Source organism: Amia ocellicauda, chromosome 15 (genome assembly GCF_036373705.1).
Source record: "Amia ocellicauda isolate fAmiCal2 chromosome 15, fAmiCal2.hap1, whole genome shotgun sequence".
Lineage (NCBI taxonomy): Eukaryota > Metazoa > Chordata > Actinopteri > Amiiformes > Amiidae > Amia > Amia ocellicauda.
The window spans coordinates 25,473,540-25,492,193 of record NC_089864.1 but is presented as its reverse complement, the minus strand read 5'-3'; the positions used below and the strand labels follow the sequence as shown (position 1 = coordinate 25,492,193).

The following is an 18,654-nucleotide window of genomic DNA, read 5'->3' as shown; positions in this document are numbered from 1 at the left end:
GCTGTACTTTGTAGTGGTCTAAGAAGGGTTATGTGTATGAATTTGAGGATGCAACAGTATGGAATCACCATAGCAGTTATTGTTTCCAGTAATTTTGTATTTTAATTTTTTTAACAAAACTCATTACACTGGCTCTACCTAATTCATGCTTGTCCTGTGTGTTTCAGAATCAGCATGCCACCTGAAGAATGGAGCGCTCACGATGCCTGAGAGAGGAGCCTGCTGTCCTTGTGACTCCGCCAGAAAGCACAGGATCCCTGAGAGCACCATATGGTGTTCAGAGCTCCCAGTAGTAGCTGCCTGGGAAAGAACATTCTAAATATGCTTCCATGCAAATTGCAGTGGCATCTTGTCTTGCTAAATTTCCTGACCTGTGGCCTGGAGATCTGTGTGGCAGCTGGAATTACATATGTCCCTCCATTACTGCTGGAAGCTGGGGTTGAGGAGCAGTACATGACCATGGTCTTAGGTAAGCTCTCATTACTAAGTGCAAAAGCAAAGGAGGTCATTAAATATGAAAGAGTCCTTCTGGAAACAATTAAGGAGCCTTTTTTGTTTTGTTTTAATTGATTTTATTTTATTTTGTAAAAAAAGATCACAGAAATCCTGACTGTCTTTGTCTGTAAATTACTTTAAACTACACTTTCCATCAAAGTTGCATTCTTTTGCACAATCCGTCCATATAATCCATGGTAAATTGCACAAAACACGGGGCCCTATCTATAGATTATAATTTAATTTTAACATTGATAAAGATAAAAGAAGAAATTAATGTAATTTAGTCTGTTATGTTGTGATTTCAATGTGTTTAGGGATTTACATTTTACATTTTTTTTGGACTCTCTAAACATCCAGCAGAACCACATACAATTTGTCAGCAAGGTACTTTACCACTGCTTTTTGGTACTTCAGTAACTGTGACTATGAGCCGGGTTGTGAAGGGTTTTCAGCAATTCTCCTTAACCCATTGTGATATACCCAGCTTGTTGGCATCATGAGCTATTGTATCGTTACATGTATGGCCCTTGCCTTCAAATTTCATCAGCGCTGGCAGTACACTGATACAGTTCAGTTCAAGGTGAAGGTAGGCTGGTCCCATTACTTTTAACATTGTGCAGTTGTTTCTGTATGTTGTTTTGTGATAATCCACAGACAAGGGTCAAGGGGTACCAGTCTGCTTGCTAAGGGGGTCGTGTGGGTGGCCTGTTTTTTGGTCCCTAGAGGGCAGTAAGTGCCTCAGTCACATGTGCTGTTCAAAAATGGGACTGGAGTAGAGGTCATGGAGGCACGTAGCTAAGCCTCTTAGGAGACTCAACTGTGGAATCCTAGGGTGAACCCCAGCCGAGGTCACCAGTGCAGTGAGCTTCATGCTGTGTGTCCTGACCTTCCTGCCTTGGTGAAAAAACATTTAATTTGGTACAAATTAGTGTTAGGAGCTTTAGGCGCCCTAATACATTTTCACTATAGCATACCATGATAAAATTGCTAGTATTAATTAGTACCTGTATTGAACATATCCAGTTCATTCACTTTGGCTAATATGGGCCTGTGTGCATTTGCCTTTCTTTCTGAGTTTTGAGAAGTCTGTAGCAGACAGAGACACTCTGTTCTCCAAACATTGAATGATCCTTGCCTTGACATTGTCAGGGGATGAGGCAGAATTAATAACAAACCTTCCTGTTGTTTCTACAAGTCGTCCACAAGGTCACAGAAGTGTTACCAAATGGCAGTCACAAAGGGGCACTATAGCTACTCAGCAGCTATAGTGTTGATTTTTCAATAGTTATTATAATCTGTTAGACTCACATATTAATCAGCATTTCATTAATTTTCATTGATTCATCCAATTTATCACACATACAATATGGACTTAATCTCTGTTCTGTCTCAAGATGTGAAGCTATAAATGAACAGGGCTCAGAACCTTCACTGAATCCAGGGATTCTCTGTATCTCTGTCACCTGTTTCTCCATTACCAAATATACATCTTGTTGATTCATCGTCGTCCTGTGGATTCTTTAAAATGGGAAAGTATAGGAAAGCAAAGTGATAGAATGAAGACTCATAGAAATCATGGTGAAGTAAACCATGAAACCATGATATAACCATGAAAGCCATGCGAAATCTGCCACATTAAAAATTAATAAGAGAAGAGTTTGTCACTTTTTGCAGGCCCAGTTATGATTGGAAAGTGTTATCAATATGCGGTGGCCTATAACGCAAATGTGGTGCCTGCACGTGACAATTTGAGACTTTATGTAAGTGTCGTTAAATCCATTGGTGTTCTAGTGTTCTCTTTTTGATCTGACATTTTATGTAGGCATTTGGCTTGCAGTGGCTAGAGTTTCCCTGATGAGGCTTTGTGGAAAGAGTGCAAAAGGTCACATTATAAGGTCTTTGCGGTTATAGATTATATGAGGTAATTGCTTATGAAAGACTTCTAATGGAGCAGTTGAGTGGCCATCTGCATCTTTTACGTGCCACTGTGCACAGCTTTCACAAGCAGTCAGATGGAAGTGGTTAATCGAATAAAGGATTAATTTTGGTTCCATCTAACGGGAGTATGTTCTGATGATGTTTCTGCTGCTGGAAGATGTAACGTGCACATTTAATGGGAATCTAAAGGGCTATTATTCCTTCTGTTCAAGTAAGCCATGACTATTGTGAATGAAAAGCCTGCATTGTTCTGGAGCGTCCCAATGACAGTCCGTGCTTTTGATCAGTTTGATGTGAAGTTAATTAGATGGGTCATCTCTTGTCAGCTGTTGGCAAGCAAGAACTTTGTAAAGTCAGATCCAAAGTAAACAAATGGTTAGAATCTTTCATGTCACCTCACAATGTATAGATTTGTTTTCAGTCATCTATCAAGAGGGCCAGCATCTCAGTCCCTCACGCGGCATGCATAAAAATCATATATGACTAGTTTTACAGAATTTAAATAATTTGTATAGGCTATTTTAAATAATGTGTTACAACAACAACAACAAAAAATTACTCCTGTATAATTCAAAATGAAAATATAAAAACTAAGTAATAGAACCAACTCTAGCAGGAGCCAGATGTAAAGCAACAACGCTCTGGTGACCAGCCAGCCGTCAGCACCGGCGATAGGGGATGGTTTCTCAGCAGCCAAACAGCATCTACTCCAGTGGACAGTAGTTCCCCTGTTGTCTTCTATAAAGTGTATATATTACGGAAGGATAGATTCATAATCTCTTGCCTTAGCAAACCATCCTGGAGGCATGTAGTAGCAGTGGACTTATTTGCAAAATGCGTCATTAGAGTGCAATTAGTTTTAAACGCACCATTCTGTACTGGATGCAGAGGTTGTTGAAGATGAATGGATGGATAGTTTAAAACAGTGGTTCTCAATCCTGGTCCTGTCGGAACACTGACCCTGCTGGTTTTTGTTCCAACTGAGCTCTCAATTACTTAATTGATCCCTTAATTGAAGTAAATTTCCTAAATCTGAGCCTTTTAATTATTATTAACAGTAGGGGTTTTAAGTATAAGGAAATTATGATCTTATTATGGAACCAACTTTTTATCAGTTACACAATTTTAAGATTCAAATGTAATCAAATTACTTCAATTAAGGGTTCAATTAAGTAATTGAAAGCTCAGTTGGAACAAAAACCATCAGGGTCAGTGTTCAGCCAGGACTACTGGTTTAAAACACAATCACAACTTTCAATTATTCTGAAAGGATCATGACAAATTGTCCAATCAGACTCTCAGATTTTAATCAAAGTAATTGTTTTGAGTTTTTTTTGTATTATTGTTGCTTATTAAATTTATTGCAGATGGATAGCACTGATGGTTCACAGGGACTCATTTGTACCCTATAAGCTGACCTACTTGCATTTAGATTGCACAGATCTTTGCTCATTTAAGCTAAGTTAAATTAAATTCAATTAAACGCCACATTGGTGGTATTACAAGGGCATACACCTATCACTTGACATTTCACTCAAATTATTCATTTATTTTCCAAAAAGTGTCATAAATATTCACACCCCTGTTCTCAGTACTTTTTGCACACTCCCCTCGCAAGGCAAACACTAAGTTCCAAGGCCATTTAGCAAACTTTAGACAATTTTGTTTATTGCTGGCGACCTTTCCAAAAAGCCTATTGGCGTGGAGGTGATGCCTGATGGTAGATTTGTAGCCTTTGTGTTCCTGAGATGCAACCAAGTAATGTCAATCTCCAACTGTGGTCCTTGGCTCCTTCTTTGCCTCCCAAACCATGCCTCACTGTGTGGGGGGGGGCAAGATGCACTGGTCCTCTACCAGGCAAGTTTACCATTGTTACAGCGGTTTTCAACTTCTTAATGATTGAACAAATAGTGGAAAGAAATAAAAGAAAACATGTTAATGCAGATTTTTATTTATTTTATTTAACAAAAGTAACAGGTGTGTGAAAAAAGGAGACATCTTTTTGAGGAAAAAACTTGTTACACAAAATATTTTTCTCCTAGCACTTTTATTTTTTTGAGCAAACAATATAGCTCATTAACTGTATTGTTAATGTTATAGTCTTTAATGTTAATCTTTATCAAGGGTGTGAGTAATTTTGGAGGGTACTGTATTCACTAAAGACCTATTCAAGCAATTAGTGTTACTATTCTGGTAGAATATTATAAAGCTTAACCCATTTTGGAGGTTTTAAGTACAGGGAGACTGGAGAATAATCACTGTAATTCTGAAACTTGGAAAGCACTAGCTAGTTGAATACTGTTTGTGTCATTGTGTTAGCATACTGCTACCAGGAATGAACTGTATGTAGCTGAAGCAGCACGCATGGCTTCCTAAATACATTTGAAAACAGTAAGTCCTTGTTGCAAGAAGTAATCAAACTGTATGACTCCAATTGTCTTTCATTTAAACATGCTTTCAAAAGACCTTTTGAAAGTTCAAGTTGAATGACCTTTTTTCTTTGCTACTGAGTATATTTCCAAAGTTATACTACTGAACTTCTACATTCTTTGCCCCCATGGTAATAAAAATGTTACTTGGAAAAAATGTGGACTTGTAAATTTTGGTCCTTAGAATTGATGGTGTAATTTTGACCTCAAAGTATTTTCCTAAGAGCCAGGAAAAATAGGCAGTAAAACATGATGTCACTTCAGTTTCCATGCTACCTAAATTCCCTAAACATTTAGATAGCATTCATTTAGAATCTTTAAAACAACCAAGATAATAGGCCATTTAATTCAAGTAACAGCGAATCTATCCCATATAATTTAGTTTTATTTTGTGATTATCACTGTTAATAATAATAATAATAATAATAATAATATTTCTTAGCAGATCCAGGATGAATACCAGATTGACCTTTCATATTGCTGTTAGTAGAAAACAACTTTGGAAATCTTATTTTAGACACTTGAAGTTCACCAATAAAGACTGTCTGATATGAGCAGAGGGAGGGGGGAGTGATAGATGAAAAAATGTGTCTTTGTTTCAAGTTCACAGAGGAATGCAAATTAAAACAGTGCACATCAAAAGCCATTCATCTTATCTTGTCTAATCTAAACCAGTTAAAGATCCTGTCTCCTAATGTATTTCAATTAATTGCACAAGGATATTATTCTATGAAGTGAACAGTGGCAGCATATATACTAGAGTGCCTGCTGGTTTTCTTGAGCAGTGATCAGATTCCCAGTCTGTATATTTTTCTTCTTTGTTAAATTAAGTAATTATTTATGTCTCCTTTATTGCAGTTGTGCATTTTATTGTTTGGTTTATGTCTGTACTCCTGTTGAAGTGGCATCGTTCTGTATCTGACTGTTAAACCACGTGCTGTTTTTGAATCTGCAGTTATTTTATTGATTTGAGGCTTTTCCATATATTGTTTACTCCCAGCTTCACATAAGTCTTTGACCTCTTCAGCTCACAGTCCTGTGATGCCTTTCAACCATTGTGCGCAATAGGCTTTCAGTTCTCTAGCAGGTTTGTATGCCTGTACTGCAGTGTGCCTATGGAGATACCTGATTAATTAATTAAACTTTTCTGTAGGAAACAATTAAGCAACAATTGTGTTCTAAACCTGTCCCTTATAACACATATATTACACATAATTTTGGTACTCCTGATTGCTTATTTTTTCTTCATTACTTATCTTCATATCTGTGTCTTTTAAAATGGCTACACTTGGTTCGCTGGGCATACAAAAACAAAACAAATAACAGCTTGATCTTTGACAAATAAACGAAAAGCACTCCTATACTGCACATTTTTCAGAAGATCAATAGATCCCATATGCACATTGAACTTAAATGGTTTACACTTTACATTAATGGCCGTCAATTCATATTGAATTAATGTATGAATTCCACAGGAACATATTCCACAGGAACATGCCTTATGCACTTCCAACTAATGCTCATATTGATCACATGTATAAATCCTAACCCCAAACCTAGATTTAAAATTTTAGATTTCAAATTTAATTTCAGATTTAAATCCTAACCCCTAACCCCAAACCTAGCCTTTAACACTATCCCTTACCCTGACTCTAACCATATTATCCATGTGATTAACAGCAGAACTCAGTTAAATTGTATAAGGTATTCATGTGTTATTGATACATCAGTTATTGTGAAGTGTGACCAATTCTAGGAATGATTATTGAATAGTACTTGTTATATAATTTGAAATGTTGAACATAAAAACTGGCCAAAAGATTTAAATCCACTACCACACCACTTAATCTGCGCTGTATACTGTACTTGCAATATGGCTAACAATTCTTGTTGCCCTCTCCACAGGCATTGGTCCTGTCTTGGGGCTGCTGTTCATACCTCTGATTGGCTCAGCAAGCGACCAATGCACAAGCAGCTATGGCCGCCGACGGCCCTTCATCTGGCTCCTGTCCACAGGAGTGCTGTTGGCTCTCTTCATCATCCCTCACGCTGATGTCTTCGCGTCTTACTTTAGCTTTGGTGGACAGGCCCTGCAGGTGGCCTTCCTGATCCTCGGGGTGGGGTTGCTGGACTTCTGCGGCCAGGTATGCTTCACCCCCCTGGAGGCCCTGCTCTCAGACCTGTACCGGGAGGAGGAGGCGTGTGGCCAGGCCTTCGCCATGTTCTCCTTCATGGTCAGCCTGGGTGGCTGCATCGGGTATCTGCTGCCAGCCCTTGACTGGAGTGAGAGCTACCTTTCAGTCTACCTCGGCGGCCAGGAAGAGTGCCTGTTCTCCCTGCTCATCCTCATCTTTGTTGTAAGTGTCCTTGTCACCATGAAAGTCTCAGAGGAGCCGGCCTGCTCGCCGGGTTGCCCCGTGCTGGAACCAAAGCCTGTGGAAGGCACCCGCTGCGTGTCCCGCTCCTGCTGCTACCTACTCAAGTGCAAGCTGAGGTTCTTCAAGTCGGGGCCTCTGATGTGCCTGCTGAGGACTTGCTGGTCCATGACTCCCGCCATCTACCGCAGCTACTGTCATGTTCCCTGGGTGATGAGGCAGCTGTGTGTGGCCCAGCTGTGCAGTTGGATGGCGGTGATGTCTTTCATGCTCTTCTACACAGACTTTGTGGGGGAAGGCCTCTATGAAGGGGTCCCCAGTGCCGCCCCGGGAACCGCATCACGGCTGCGCTATGATGAAGGTAAGTGTCCAAGACCCCTGCCTCCCTTTATTACTAAATCATCCTTTTCAATATTATTTGTTAAATTCAGCTTTAATGGAAACTAATTTTAAACTTTATCCATCTGTAAACAAGTTCTATAGGTCCTTTAACACTACAGTGTGAGGCAAAATATGCATTTAATTTCACATGAAATAAAAAAGGATGTAATTGGAATGATATTCTACAGCAGAATACCAAGTGCTCTATCATGTTATCCATGGTTCAGGTGGCAATTTTGTAGATAAAATACAGACTTCGTGTTGGATTGCTTGCCAGGTGTTCTTTCAAACGTCATTTTCTGCATCGGCAATGTACAGATATTTTTAATATTTGCAACCAGCTTATCTATTTTCAGGAAATGATTTCCCCAGATATTGCTGGTAAGGCTATGAAGTGGGCATTACAAGTGAAAGAATGACGTTTTGTGACTTGATCATGTAGCTGACATAATCAGAGAAAGATCCATGATTTGACAACCCTGTGTCACTTAGTAATTCACATAGTGAAGATTAACTGTATTGGCAAATATTACTTTCAGTTCAGAGCTATTCAATGGAATGGAATACATTCTACTCTTTTGTATCTGCAGGTACACTGTCAGACATCTTTACCAGGAGCCGGTTGGATAAAACTATTTTTTATACTAGTCTAAACCATTAGACTGGTCTTAATTTGACAATTAGTCCTAGACTAGTCTAATGTTAAAGTTAGACCGTTGCATAAAAAAAGACTGACTAAGACTGAGATTACAGCAAATATTTCCTCTTGAATATTTATTTATCATATTCTTTCATCATTTCTGTATGTCTTTTACAGACTGCACACACAGTGGCTTGATGCTGTTCATTTATTTTTATTTGTGTTTGAGTGCATTTGAGTAAGTTTATGAAATATGCATTATATTCCAAAACTAGGACAGATTTTCAGTTACTCTGAACTGGTATTGTTGCTGTTTTAGAGAAGCGTTCACTTTTTTTCAAGCGTTTAAAATTCCCAGAATGCATTGCATGATTGATGCGTAAAACCAGTCTAAGGAAAGAGTGTTTTATGCAACCATTTAAACTGATTGTCTGTCTTTAGTATGACTTATCATTATGCCATGACAAAGACTTAGCAAATTCCTTTTTCACTTAAGCTGCTATATAAATTGTTTGGGGTTTCACCTAGAGGAATATATTAGCACAAACAAATGTCAAATGAAAAAAATATATTGTGCATTCATAACTTTCTTTCCATTATGTTTTTACTAAAGGAGGTCATTTAATAGCTGTCAATCTCAGGCTTTTGTTTTCTGTAGGTGTTTTCTGGTGATAATTCTCAGTCAGTTGTTCATTTCCAAGTGTGGTCTAAAGATAAATTACAAGTTGTTCAAAATACAGAATATCAGGTATATATTGTTGCCTGAATTAGCTCAATGAAATACTTTTGTATTGCGATGTTTTGGAATTCCTTTTTAAGTCTCTGTTTCTTTTAATGCATCGATTTATTCAGTTAGCATTTATACTACTTGTATTTTTTATTTTCTAATTAGTCAAAGCAATTTGTTGATTTCTTAATTGCTAATTCAATTACTATAAATGAGTAGGTGTGCAGGGACATCTAGGGCACAGCAGCCACTAAAAAAAACAAGTCGCAGAAAACGCAGGCAACTAATTATTTTTAAATTATTTATTTGTTTTGCCCCCAAGACATAGACAAATAACAATGTAATGCATACCCACGACCCAACCCGTACCCAATGGTGTGTCATGCACAAAGCTTTTGATGAATGATTTGTATGTTGCCATTGCAATAACCAGGTAGAGAACTTTTTTCAGCACATTTAATATGTAGGCCTAGTCAAATCAGGATTCAACAATATCCTGCTCGTAGTGTCATTTGATTCTAAATCCTCGAGCCTTTGTTCGCCTTAGCATTGTTGTGAACGTCTGTCAGGGTCTAGATCTCCTGTACAATGGTAAACGTGGAAAAACAAAACTGAGTGCATGTGATAAGGTAGTGTTGGGCCTTGCAGAAGGATGTGAGGAGTTGTCTGTTACATCAAGAGTAACAAGAAAGTAAATTGGGTTATGACTGACTCCCTTCACATTTCGCCAAGAACTTTTGGGATCAGAGTTTAATGGGTTGCCTCCTCTACATTCTCCTGAATAGAAAAATATGTTTTGGCAGTGTTCCTGTGCACTTTTAGATTTAGATTTAGGAATAATGACCCGCTTTGTTCATCTCTAGGATATATTTGAAAAACTGGAAAATGTCAAACTTGCATTTAAAAAATTAGAAACATTTTGGTATCTTTGTTGTCTAATGCTTGGTTCCCTTTCCCCTAGGTATTCGTATGGGGAGCCTCGGACTTTTTTTGCAATGCGCTACCTCAACCTTTTTCTCACTAGTAATGAGTAAACTGGTGAGAGTGTTTGGCTCTCGCAGAGTGTATTTGACCAGTATGATCAGCTTCACCTTGTCTGCACTAGTGATCTGCCTTTCAAAAAGCATTGTGTTGGTGACCATGATGTCTGCACTAACAGGATTCGCCTACGCCACACTACAGACTTTACCTTACACACTGACCTGCCACTACCACAAGGAAAAGGAGGTAAGTACCAAAAGCCTTCTGTCTCTTTCTTTGCAGGATTTTGTAGAAATTGTGCAACAGAGAAAGAAAAGTCAAAATGGTATTCATATACATATGGTTGCTTGTTTGTGCTTTTCTTATTTCAACTCCATCTTCACGCACGTGCAAATATTGGCTTCTATCCAGATGCCTGAAATTCTTAAAACAAGCAGTTTTACCTCCAGTTCAAACTGAAAATCACTGATTTCTCTCCTTATAAACTGTACAGATATTAAAGGATCTTCCATGTCTTTTAATCTTGTATTATAATTTTATATATACAGCTCTGGAAAAGAGACCACTTAACATTGATTTTTGAACTTGGAGTGCTCTCTTTATTTTTTCCAGAGCTGTATATAAAACATATTTGGCTTTACATTTCAGGTACACTGTGTCATTCTGTAACACCAAACAATATTTGAATCCACTTAAGTTTACTGTTTTTCGTTTAGGTTTATATGCCAAAAACAAAAGCCAAAAACATGCACAAGAATGGGATTACAATCACACGGGAGTCTGTGTACCTCACGCCGGATGAAGAGTCCACCATGAACCACAAACAAAATGGGCATCTTTACTTCAATCCGGAGGTCGCTGGCTTTTACACTGCACAGAACGGTGTGGCCCAGGGGCCCAGCTTCCCCACAGAGGCAATGCCTGGGCAGGACAGCACCTCTGGCAGTGGCTTGGAGGGTGGCAAAGAGGGGGATTTTGGGAAGCGCGGCGTGGGGCTGGACTTTGCCATTTTGGACAGCACCTTCTTACTCTCTCAGGTCTTTCCTTCTCTCTTCATGGGCATGATTGTCCAGTTTACGGAGTCTGTGACCGCCTACATTGCCTCCTCCACCATCTTTGGCTTCATTGCGATTTATTTAGCCAATCACATAGTGTTTGACCAAAAGGACCTGAGGTTGTGAGGTGGAGGGAACCAGTCAATTGGGCACAGGAACAGACACTTCCTTGGTTAGCATAGTGAAACTTGGAAAGGTCCAGTGTTGTTTGAGAAAACGTGGCCATTTCCAGTTTTTTGTTTAGCTACAAGGGTGATGGTGTTTGCTTGATGTGGCTTGCTTGTGTAGGTGTGCGTGTTCATGCGTGCTTGTGTTTTTCAGGCACTGTCCGTACAGAATACCTCCCCCCTCCCCCTGTTCTTAACCAACTAAACTTCATTCAATCCACTGAGAGCTCAAATGAATTGACAAGATTTATCCTGATACACAGAACCAACTTTAAATACTTTATTTTGAACTGCTCTCTGTGATTTGGATTGGGATTGTTTCCCATTACATTGCCCTTGATTTCCAACAGTCTGTTTGTTTTTTCTTTTCCAAGTAAGAACAAGCACACCTTGACCCTTGGATTAAAATTTATATGCGTATTTTTAGAGGGAAAAACAAGTTTTTTATATAGTTGTACAATTTCATTCTAGGGGTTGATGTAGGGGACAGTTCTATATATATATTTTTATATATAAATATCTTATATGTAAATCTATCTATATCCCTATGGGAAGTTCTTATGCAACCTGTTTGAATGAGGTAGAGACTATTGGTGCCATAATTGCTTGGTTGCAGTTGGCATTGGGAGAAGATAAATGATTACTGTTCATAACAGTATAAAGGGTTTTCTGTGGTATCAAGACAGCATTTTCTGGTTCTCCCATAATCCAGCAATCCCTATGGCCAATCTGACATCTCTGAGTCCAGGGTGTTATCAGTGAAAGCTACACCGATCAGCCATAACATTATGACTACTGACAGGTGAAGTGAATAACACTGATAATCTCTTATCATGGCACCTGCCAGTGGGTGGGATATATTAGGCAGCAAGTGAACATTTTGTCCTCAAAGTTGATGTGTTAGAAGCAGGAAAAATGGGCAAGTGTAAGGATCTGAGCGACTTTGACAAGGGCCAAATTGTGATGGCTAGACGACTGGGTCACAGCATCTCTAAAACTGCAGCTCTTGTGGGGAGTTCCCGGTCTGCAGTGGTCAGTACCTATCAAAAGTGGTCCAAGGAAGGCAAAGCGGTGAACCGGCGACAGAGTCATGGGCGGCCAAGGCTCATTGATGCACGTGGGGAGCAAAGGCTGGCCCGTGTGGTCCGATCCAACAGATGAGCTACTGTAGCTCAAACTGCTGAAAAAGTTAATGCTGGTTCTGATAGAAAGGTGTCAGAACACACAGTGCATCGCAGTTTGTTGCGTATGGGGCTGCGTAGCCGCAGACCAGTCAGGGTGCCCATGCTGACCCCTGTCCAGTGCCGAAAGCGCCTACAATGGGTACGTGAGCATCAGAACTGGACCACGGAGCAATGGAAGAAGGTGGCCTGGTCTGATGAATCACGAGTTCAAGGTGTTGACTTGGCCTCCAAATTCCCCAGATCTCAATCCAATCGAGCATCTGTGGGATGTGCTGGACAAACAAGTCCGATCCATGGAGGCCCCACCTCGCAACTTACAGGATTTAAAGGATCTGCTGCTAACGTAGCACAGCACACCTTCAGAGGTCTAGTGGAGTCCATGCGTCGACGGGTCAGGGCTGTTTTGGCAGCAAAAGGTGGACCTACACAATATTAGGCAGGTGGTCATAATGTTATGGCTGATTGGTTTACATTATTCCTGCTGACTATGCTGTAGCTCTACTGTTTGCACTGTGGACTTGCTGTATGCGGGGGGAAAAAAGCAGGTAGCCATTTTTCAGTACATGTATCATCACTTGCATTGTAACAAAAAGTCGAAGCCTTGAGAAAAGTTGATTTAACAGTTGGTAATTCGAGTTTGGAGGGTCTTTAAGAAAAATATTATTGAAAATGCCAACAGTGGGGAAATGTATATACTCAACAAATATATAAAGGCAACATGAAAAGTGTTGGTCCCATTTTTCCCAGAATTCCATTTTTTTTTTTTTTATACGAACAAAAAGCTTATATCTCAAATGTTGTGAACAAATTTGTTTACATCCCTGTTAGTGAGCATTTCTCCTTTGCCAAGCTAATCCATCCAGCTGACAGGTGGCATATCAAGAAGACGATTAAACAGCATGATCATTACACAGGTGCACCTTGTGCTGGGGACAATAAAAGGCCACTTGTGCAGTTCTGTCACACAACACAGATGTCTCAAGTTTTGAGGGAGCGAGTGATTGGTGTGCTGACTGCACAATCGTTTTAGAGAATTTAGCAGTACATCCAAACACCTTCACAACCACAGACCACGTGTACCACTCCAGCCCACGACTCCACATCTGGCTTCTTCACCTGTGGGATCATCTGAGACCAGCTGCCCCAACAATTGATGAAACTGTGGGTTTGCACAACAGAAGTATTGCTGCACAAACTCTCAGAAAGCGTCTCAGAGAAGCTCATCTGCGGCTCATCATCCTCACCAGGGTGTTGACATGACTGGAGCTCTGGTGGACATTCCTGCAGTCAGATTAGAGTCTAATTGATTTATTTAAATGGACTGATTTATTTATATGAACGGTCAAATCTTTGAAATTGTTGCATTTATATTTTGTTCAGTGTATACATTTCCCCACTGCTGCTATATACAGTGATCATTAGAGAATTCAAACCTATGGTATGATTACTGAAAATATGAAATCAACCGGTTAAGTGTGTTTACATTTCAGAATTGAAATGTAATCTTTGCGAAGCACTATCAACACTTGTTTGTATTTGAAATTTAGCTTGTTTAATAAAAGTTGTGCTACTAATGATAAGGAACATTGTATTTTCAAACTTGGGAGATTTAAAAAAACTAAAAAACACCTCAACATTATTGATAAGCCACTTGGGTATATATGGGTTCGCTTAACTCCACAAACATTTGTTATACAATCAGTGATATTTTCTGACAAATATCTTGTAGCACTGTATATGTTTTCTCTAAAGCCATTTCTGTATACAAGCTGTGTACTAGCCTGAGCTGAAGTTGCCCTATAAGCCTCTTCACAATGGCATGTGAGAGAAAAAAGGTGTAAGAGAAATGATTAGCTCAGGATGTGAAGCAAGATCTCAGGAAAATACAGTGTCATGAAACAACAATAAACAAACAAACAAACAAAAAATACCATAGTGGATATTTACAGTTAAAGAAACATCTGTGTATTTTAAAAGCGTATGCAACAGTAGTATATTTTTCACAGGTTAATTAGTTATTTAAAGGAGTATTTAATTAAGTGAGTAATTTTGTATTATTTAGTGTCATTTTTGTTCCTCATAATAGTTGTACCCTCCCAAGGAAAATTCGTGACCTGTGCAGAATAAAGTATTACATTTCCTTTTGAGGTTGTTTACCATGTGACCTACAAAATCCTTCCCAGTTAGGAAAGAATTTTGCATGGTTATTACCGTTTTATTTATGAGAATTGGCACTGTTCAAAAGCTGCCCTAAATTAAGTTGCATAATTGAATTAATTACTTGCTTTGAATTACCAAAGTCCATTGCTAGGAAGGCACAGGATATAATGGAAACTAATGTTTTAGCAAACAGCTGTCAATCGCTTTACATGCGCGATTCATCTTTTCATTAGATTGACAAACAATCACAGGAAACATACAGCTTCTTGCTAACTAAGAAGATGAGCATGAAATAAGAGAAACTAAGAAAGTGCAGCTCAGACATGACTCCTTAATCCCCTCAAGATAAACCCTACATGTTCATTCATGGAAAATAGACTTGTCCTGAAACTTCTGTGGAGTGAAATAGCCTGTTCTAATGTTCAGTTCGGTTCATTCCTGCTCAGTAACAAAAGCCCCATTGTAGTTACACTTTTACATCTGTGCCCAAAGTGGCAGTGTCAATAATTAGCATCTAAATTACCTTTGCATTTTGTAAGCGTTAACATTATTTCTAATCCATTAGATGAAGTAGTTAAGGCATCAGTCGTAGCAAAGTCATGGCCGAACGTTTATTTTCTCCTCAGTTTTAAGGCACACTGGAATTTTTACTTCATTTAAGTGTTATGTAGGAGTCATTCTTATTTATTAAAGAAACACACATTCTAATCTGATACTCACAGAGCACAAATAACAGAATTAATTTTCTTTTTGTTTGTTGTTGTATTTTTCTGTCAAAGGGTCCTAACTTATATGTGGCATTTGAAAACAAGTTGTCAAGTACTAAGTGATTTGGAAGCTGTGCACTTGTCCATGACATTCAAGCATAATGATGTACCACTTGTCTGACAACACTTGACCTTTCAGTTCATGTATGTACATAGAACTTTTTTTTTTTTACCAGGCAACTTACAGGTTTTTCATCTCAGCTATGTTTTATAACTATATTTTTAGATCATTTATAATATTGCCAGATGTTGTCTTTCATCTCAGACAGTGTAAATTCCCAGTTATAAAAGTTGTACTATTTTTGTTTCATTTATCAGACATGAGGGTAAACAAATGGAATACGTTGATTTCAATAAGTGCCTGAACACTTTTCAACATATTTTTGTAAATACATATTTATTTATTATTCTAATTATAAGCACATATTGAAAAACGACTTTGCTAAGTTTTTTTATATACACAGCTATAAAGGGTATAAAGTTTCTGTGGAAATACTTTTTTTCTTTTTAAATAGATGTAAACTTGGTGTGCAACACATTTAAAAACTACAATGTATTTGAATACCCTTCCATCCTCTTCTCACGCTGTCCCTGTGATTTCACTGAATGAGCTACTGTGACTGCAACAGCCCCTGCAATTTATTGGGCATTAACCACAATTTATTTCAGAAAACCGAGCATTACAAACAACCCCTGAACAAGTATCCCCTATGCGGGTGGAAATCCATTGCTAACTTTGGGTTGGGATTGCTTTAAACAAATAAATCCATACTCAAAAAGAAAGCTTTCTATATTTAATACTAAACACAATGATACAAAGCTGTATCTTTTTAATGAAGATGAAGGGGGGAAATTAGTTCATTTTCCATTTTATTGATGTCTCCTTCAGTTGTTGATTTACATGTAACATCAGTCACCGGGAACCCCAATGTAAGATTATTCTAATTTATCACCCAGTTATCTTTCAGTGTGAGCCTAAACATGTTGTAGATTTTCTACCAAAAGCAGGATTATATTTTACATTTCTGCAGTTTACTTACCTAGCCTCATGATTTGTATACCTTTGATTAATGGTAACATGAGGCTGGCAAGAAACAGTAAAAGACAAGTCACTGGCCATAGAAGTAAAGAAAATAAATCCACATTTTATTAGATTTTGTCAAACTTTCTGAGTTAAATCAGAACCTTAAAATGTATATTTTGGATATCTTCTAACAGTACCACATTTTCTTTAAAATAATGCACAGACTTGTCTTTCAGAATTGTTCAGGGAATGTGGGAGATGGTTCCCCCTGTATCAGACTTCAGAATATGACGGTGATAATGTATTTGTTAAAGATCTGCTTTAAAAACTAAAACTCTAGACTGAGGAAAAAAAAAAAAAAAAGCTCTTCTTTTAATTTCAATTTAAAATTTAAAAACTTCTCTAAAGAGCAAATGTGTAAGTCTTTGCCGTTGAATTATTTCACAGTGCAGGCCAGTTTAAAGTTAAAATTTAAAGAAAGAGTATGAACAAAAGATATGCTACACTGGTTTTGGGTCAGGAAATCGAGAGCAGCACACAGCAGGGATTGAATCTGTGTCAACTGAGAATGGCACAAGACACAATCAACAAAGTAAGAAGCCCTTGCATCAATGTGCAATGCATTTTTTCACAGATGAAAGCAAATACCAGGGAAGTCCTTTCAATCTCGCAACAGCGATTAACACACTGGAAACTAAGCATTCATTTTGGAGGTTGGGAAAGACAGGAATATCAATATTGCACATTCATGGAACCTGTTTTAATACACTTTCAATAGCATGACATAAAGTTATGAACACAAGCCTGCTCCTGATAAGAGAGAGCCTTAATACAACTAGATCCACTGAGCAAGAGCTTTCACATTGTATCTATATCATTGTGCAGAAATGCAATATAGTATTTTCCATCATATGACTGCAGATGATGGTTGGATTAAACACCTGCTCTAATGAATAAGTATTGTATCGACTATTATTTTAATGTTTTTTGTGCAACACCCTTAAACTCCCTTAAACCTTTAAGTTGTTCTAAGCAACTGGTCATAAAGCAGTACAATTATATTGTGGAGCACAAGTGAAGTGTATATTCTACTGTTTTTTTGTTGTTGTTGTTTTTAACCACAATTTATTTTCTCCTTGATTTGTTCCCACACTTCTACTTCTGTGCATTTATATAATTCTACACTACCAACATTGTTTTCTAAATCTTTGTGTCTTATCAAAGTATATATATTTTTTTTTATTATAATTTTTTTATTACACCAGACAGCTGAAATTGTGGTTTATTTATTTGTGCCAGTAGGGGAGGCAGTGAAAATCAGGGATCTTTTTGTGTTTGGCCTACAGGTTATATAAACCTTGTAAAGTATGCACAGTTTGTTGGTTTGTTTTTCCTCAAGTGGATATGCTTCTAATGTGTTAGTATTTCTCCTGTTATCCTTAGTATTTCCATTTTCTGTACAACACAGGAAACTGTGTAAATACATTTTAAAGCACAAGTAATGTGATACACAAGTCTGTTTATATTTTCTTGTTGGTTGTGTATACTCTTATGCATTTTCCATACCTTTTTTTATACTGCAATAAATATACTGAAATCTAAAACATGAGCCACTGTAAGTCCTTTTCTTTTTTTGTGAGAAGACATAATTTGTGTTACTTGCCTTTTAGAACAAATTAGCAAAACGTTTTTTTTTAATAATTTGGTGCTTTTTGTTGGTTGTAAACCAAGGGATTTTACAACTTAAATGCATTTAATGACATTAACCTTAATTCAAATAAAGTTATATATTGTTTAGTTGTTTTTCTACAGATGATATAGCAGTTGATGGTTGTGGTTAAAGCACTAATCATTCAGCCTAATTAATTCCCCTGTTAAAGTGTGATGTAGTCTAATTAACAGATCGAAACCTTACATTATATGTTGTATGTTTTTTGGCAAGAAATCTGGAGAACCACGAGAGATTGAATCTGTTTTAGAAATTGTGCTGGCATGCGCACTTGTGTTCAATGCTGCAAAACAGTGGCATTCCCTGTGTAATATGGCAATGAATTGTCACTGATCGAAATCAGTTGCAATACACCACTCCTCAGTACTGATGTAGACCACTGTTGCACTGTCATATCTACTGCTTTATGTCCTTTGGTAACACATGAAACACATTTTCTTTTTTCCTTGTATGCCCCCAGTCAACATATATATAAAAAACCTGATCCATGCTAGTCGGATAAACTGAACAGAGTCACAGCTACTAAAAGCGTGGACATTCACGCTAACTGGAAAAAATGTAGAACTCAAAGCGTTAAATGTTGAATGTGCCCACCAAGG

The 18,654-nt window shown here is 38.0% G+C and overlaps 1 protein-coding gene across 2 annotated transcripts in view; it reads left to right on the top strand.

Annotated features, from left to right (window-relative positions):
• The window catches only part of LOC136771894 (solute carrier family 45 member 3), a 37,594-nt gene extending 19,664 nt beyond the window's left edge, over positions 1–17,930 (top strand). For both annotated transcript variants that reach the window (XM_066724453.1, XM_066724452.1), the window contains 4 exons: positions 168–469; positions 6,771–7,601; positions 9,950–10,215; positions 10,686–17,930. In XM_066724453.1, the coding sequence (XP_066580550.1) occupies positions 271–469; positions 6,771–7,601; positions 9,950–10,215; positions 10,686–11,150 (1,761 nt within the window). In that variant the 5' untranslated portion in view covers positions 168–270 and the 3' untranslated portion in view covers positions 11,151–17,930. The remainder of the gene's footprint in view (positions 1–167; positions 470–6,770; positions 7,602–9,949; positions 10,216–10,685) is intronic.
• The last annotated feature ends 724 nt before the right edge of the window (positions 17,931–18,654 follow it).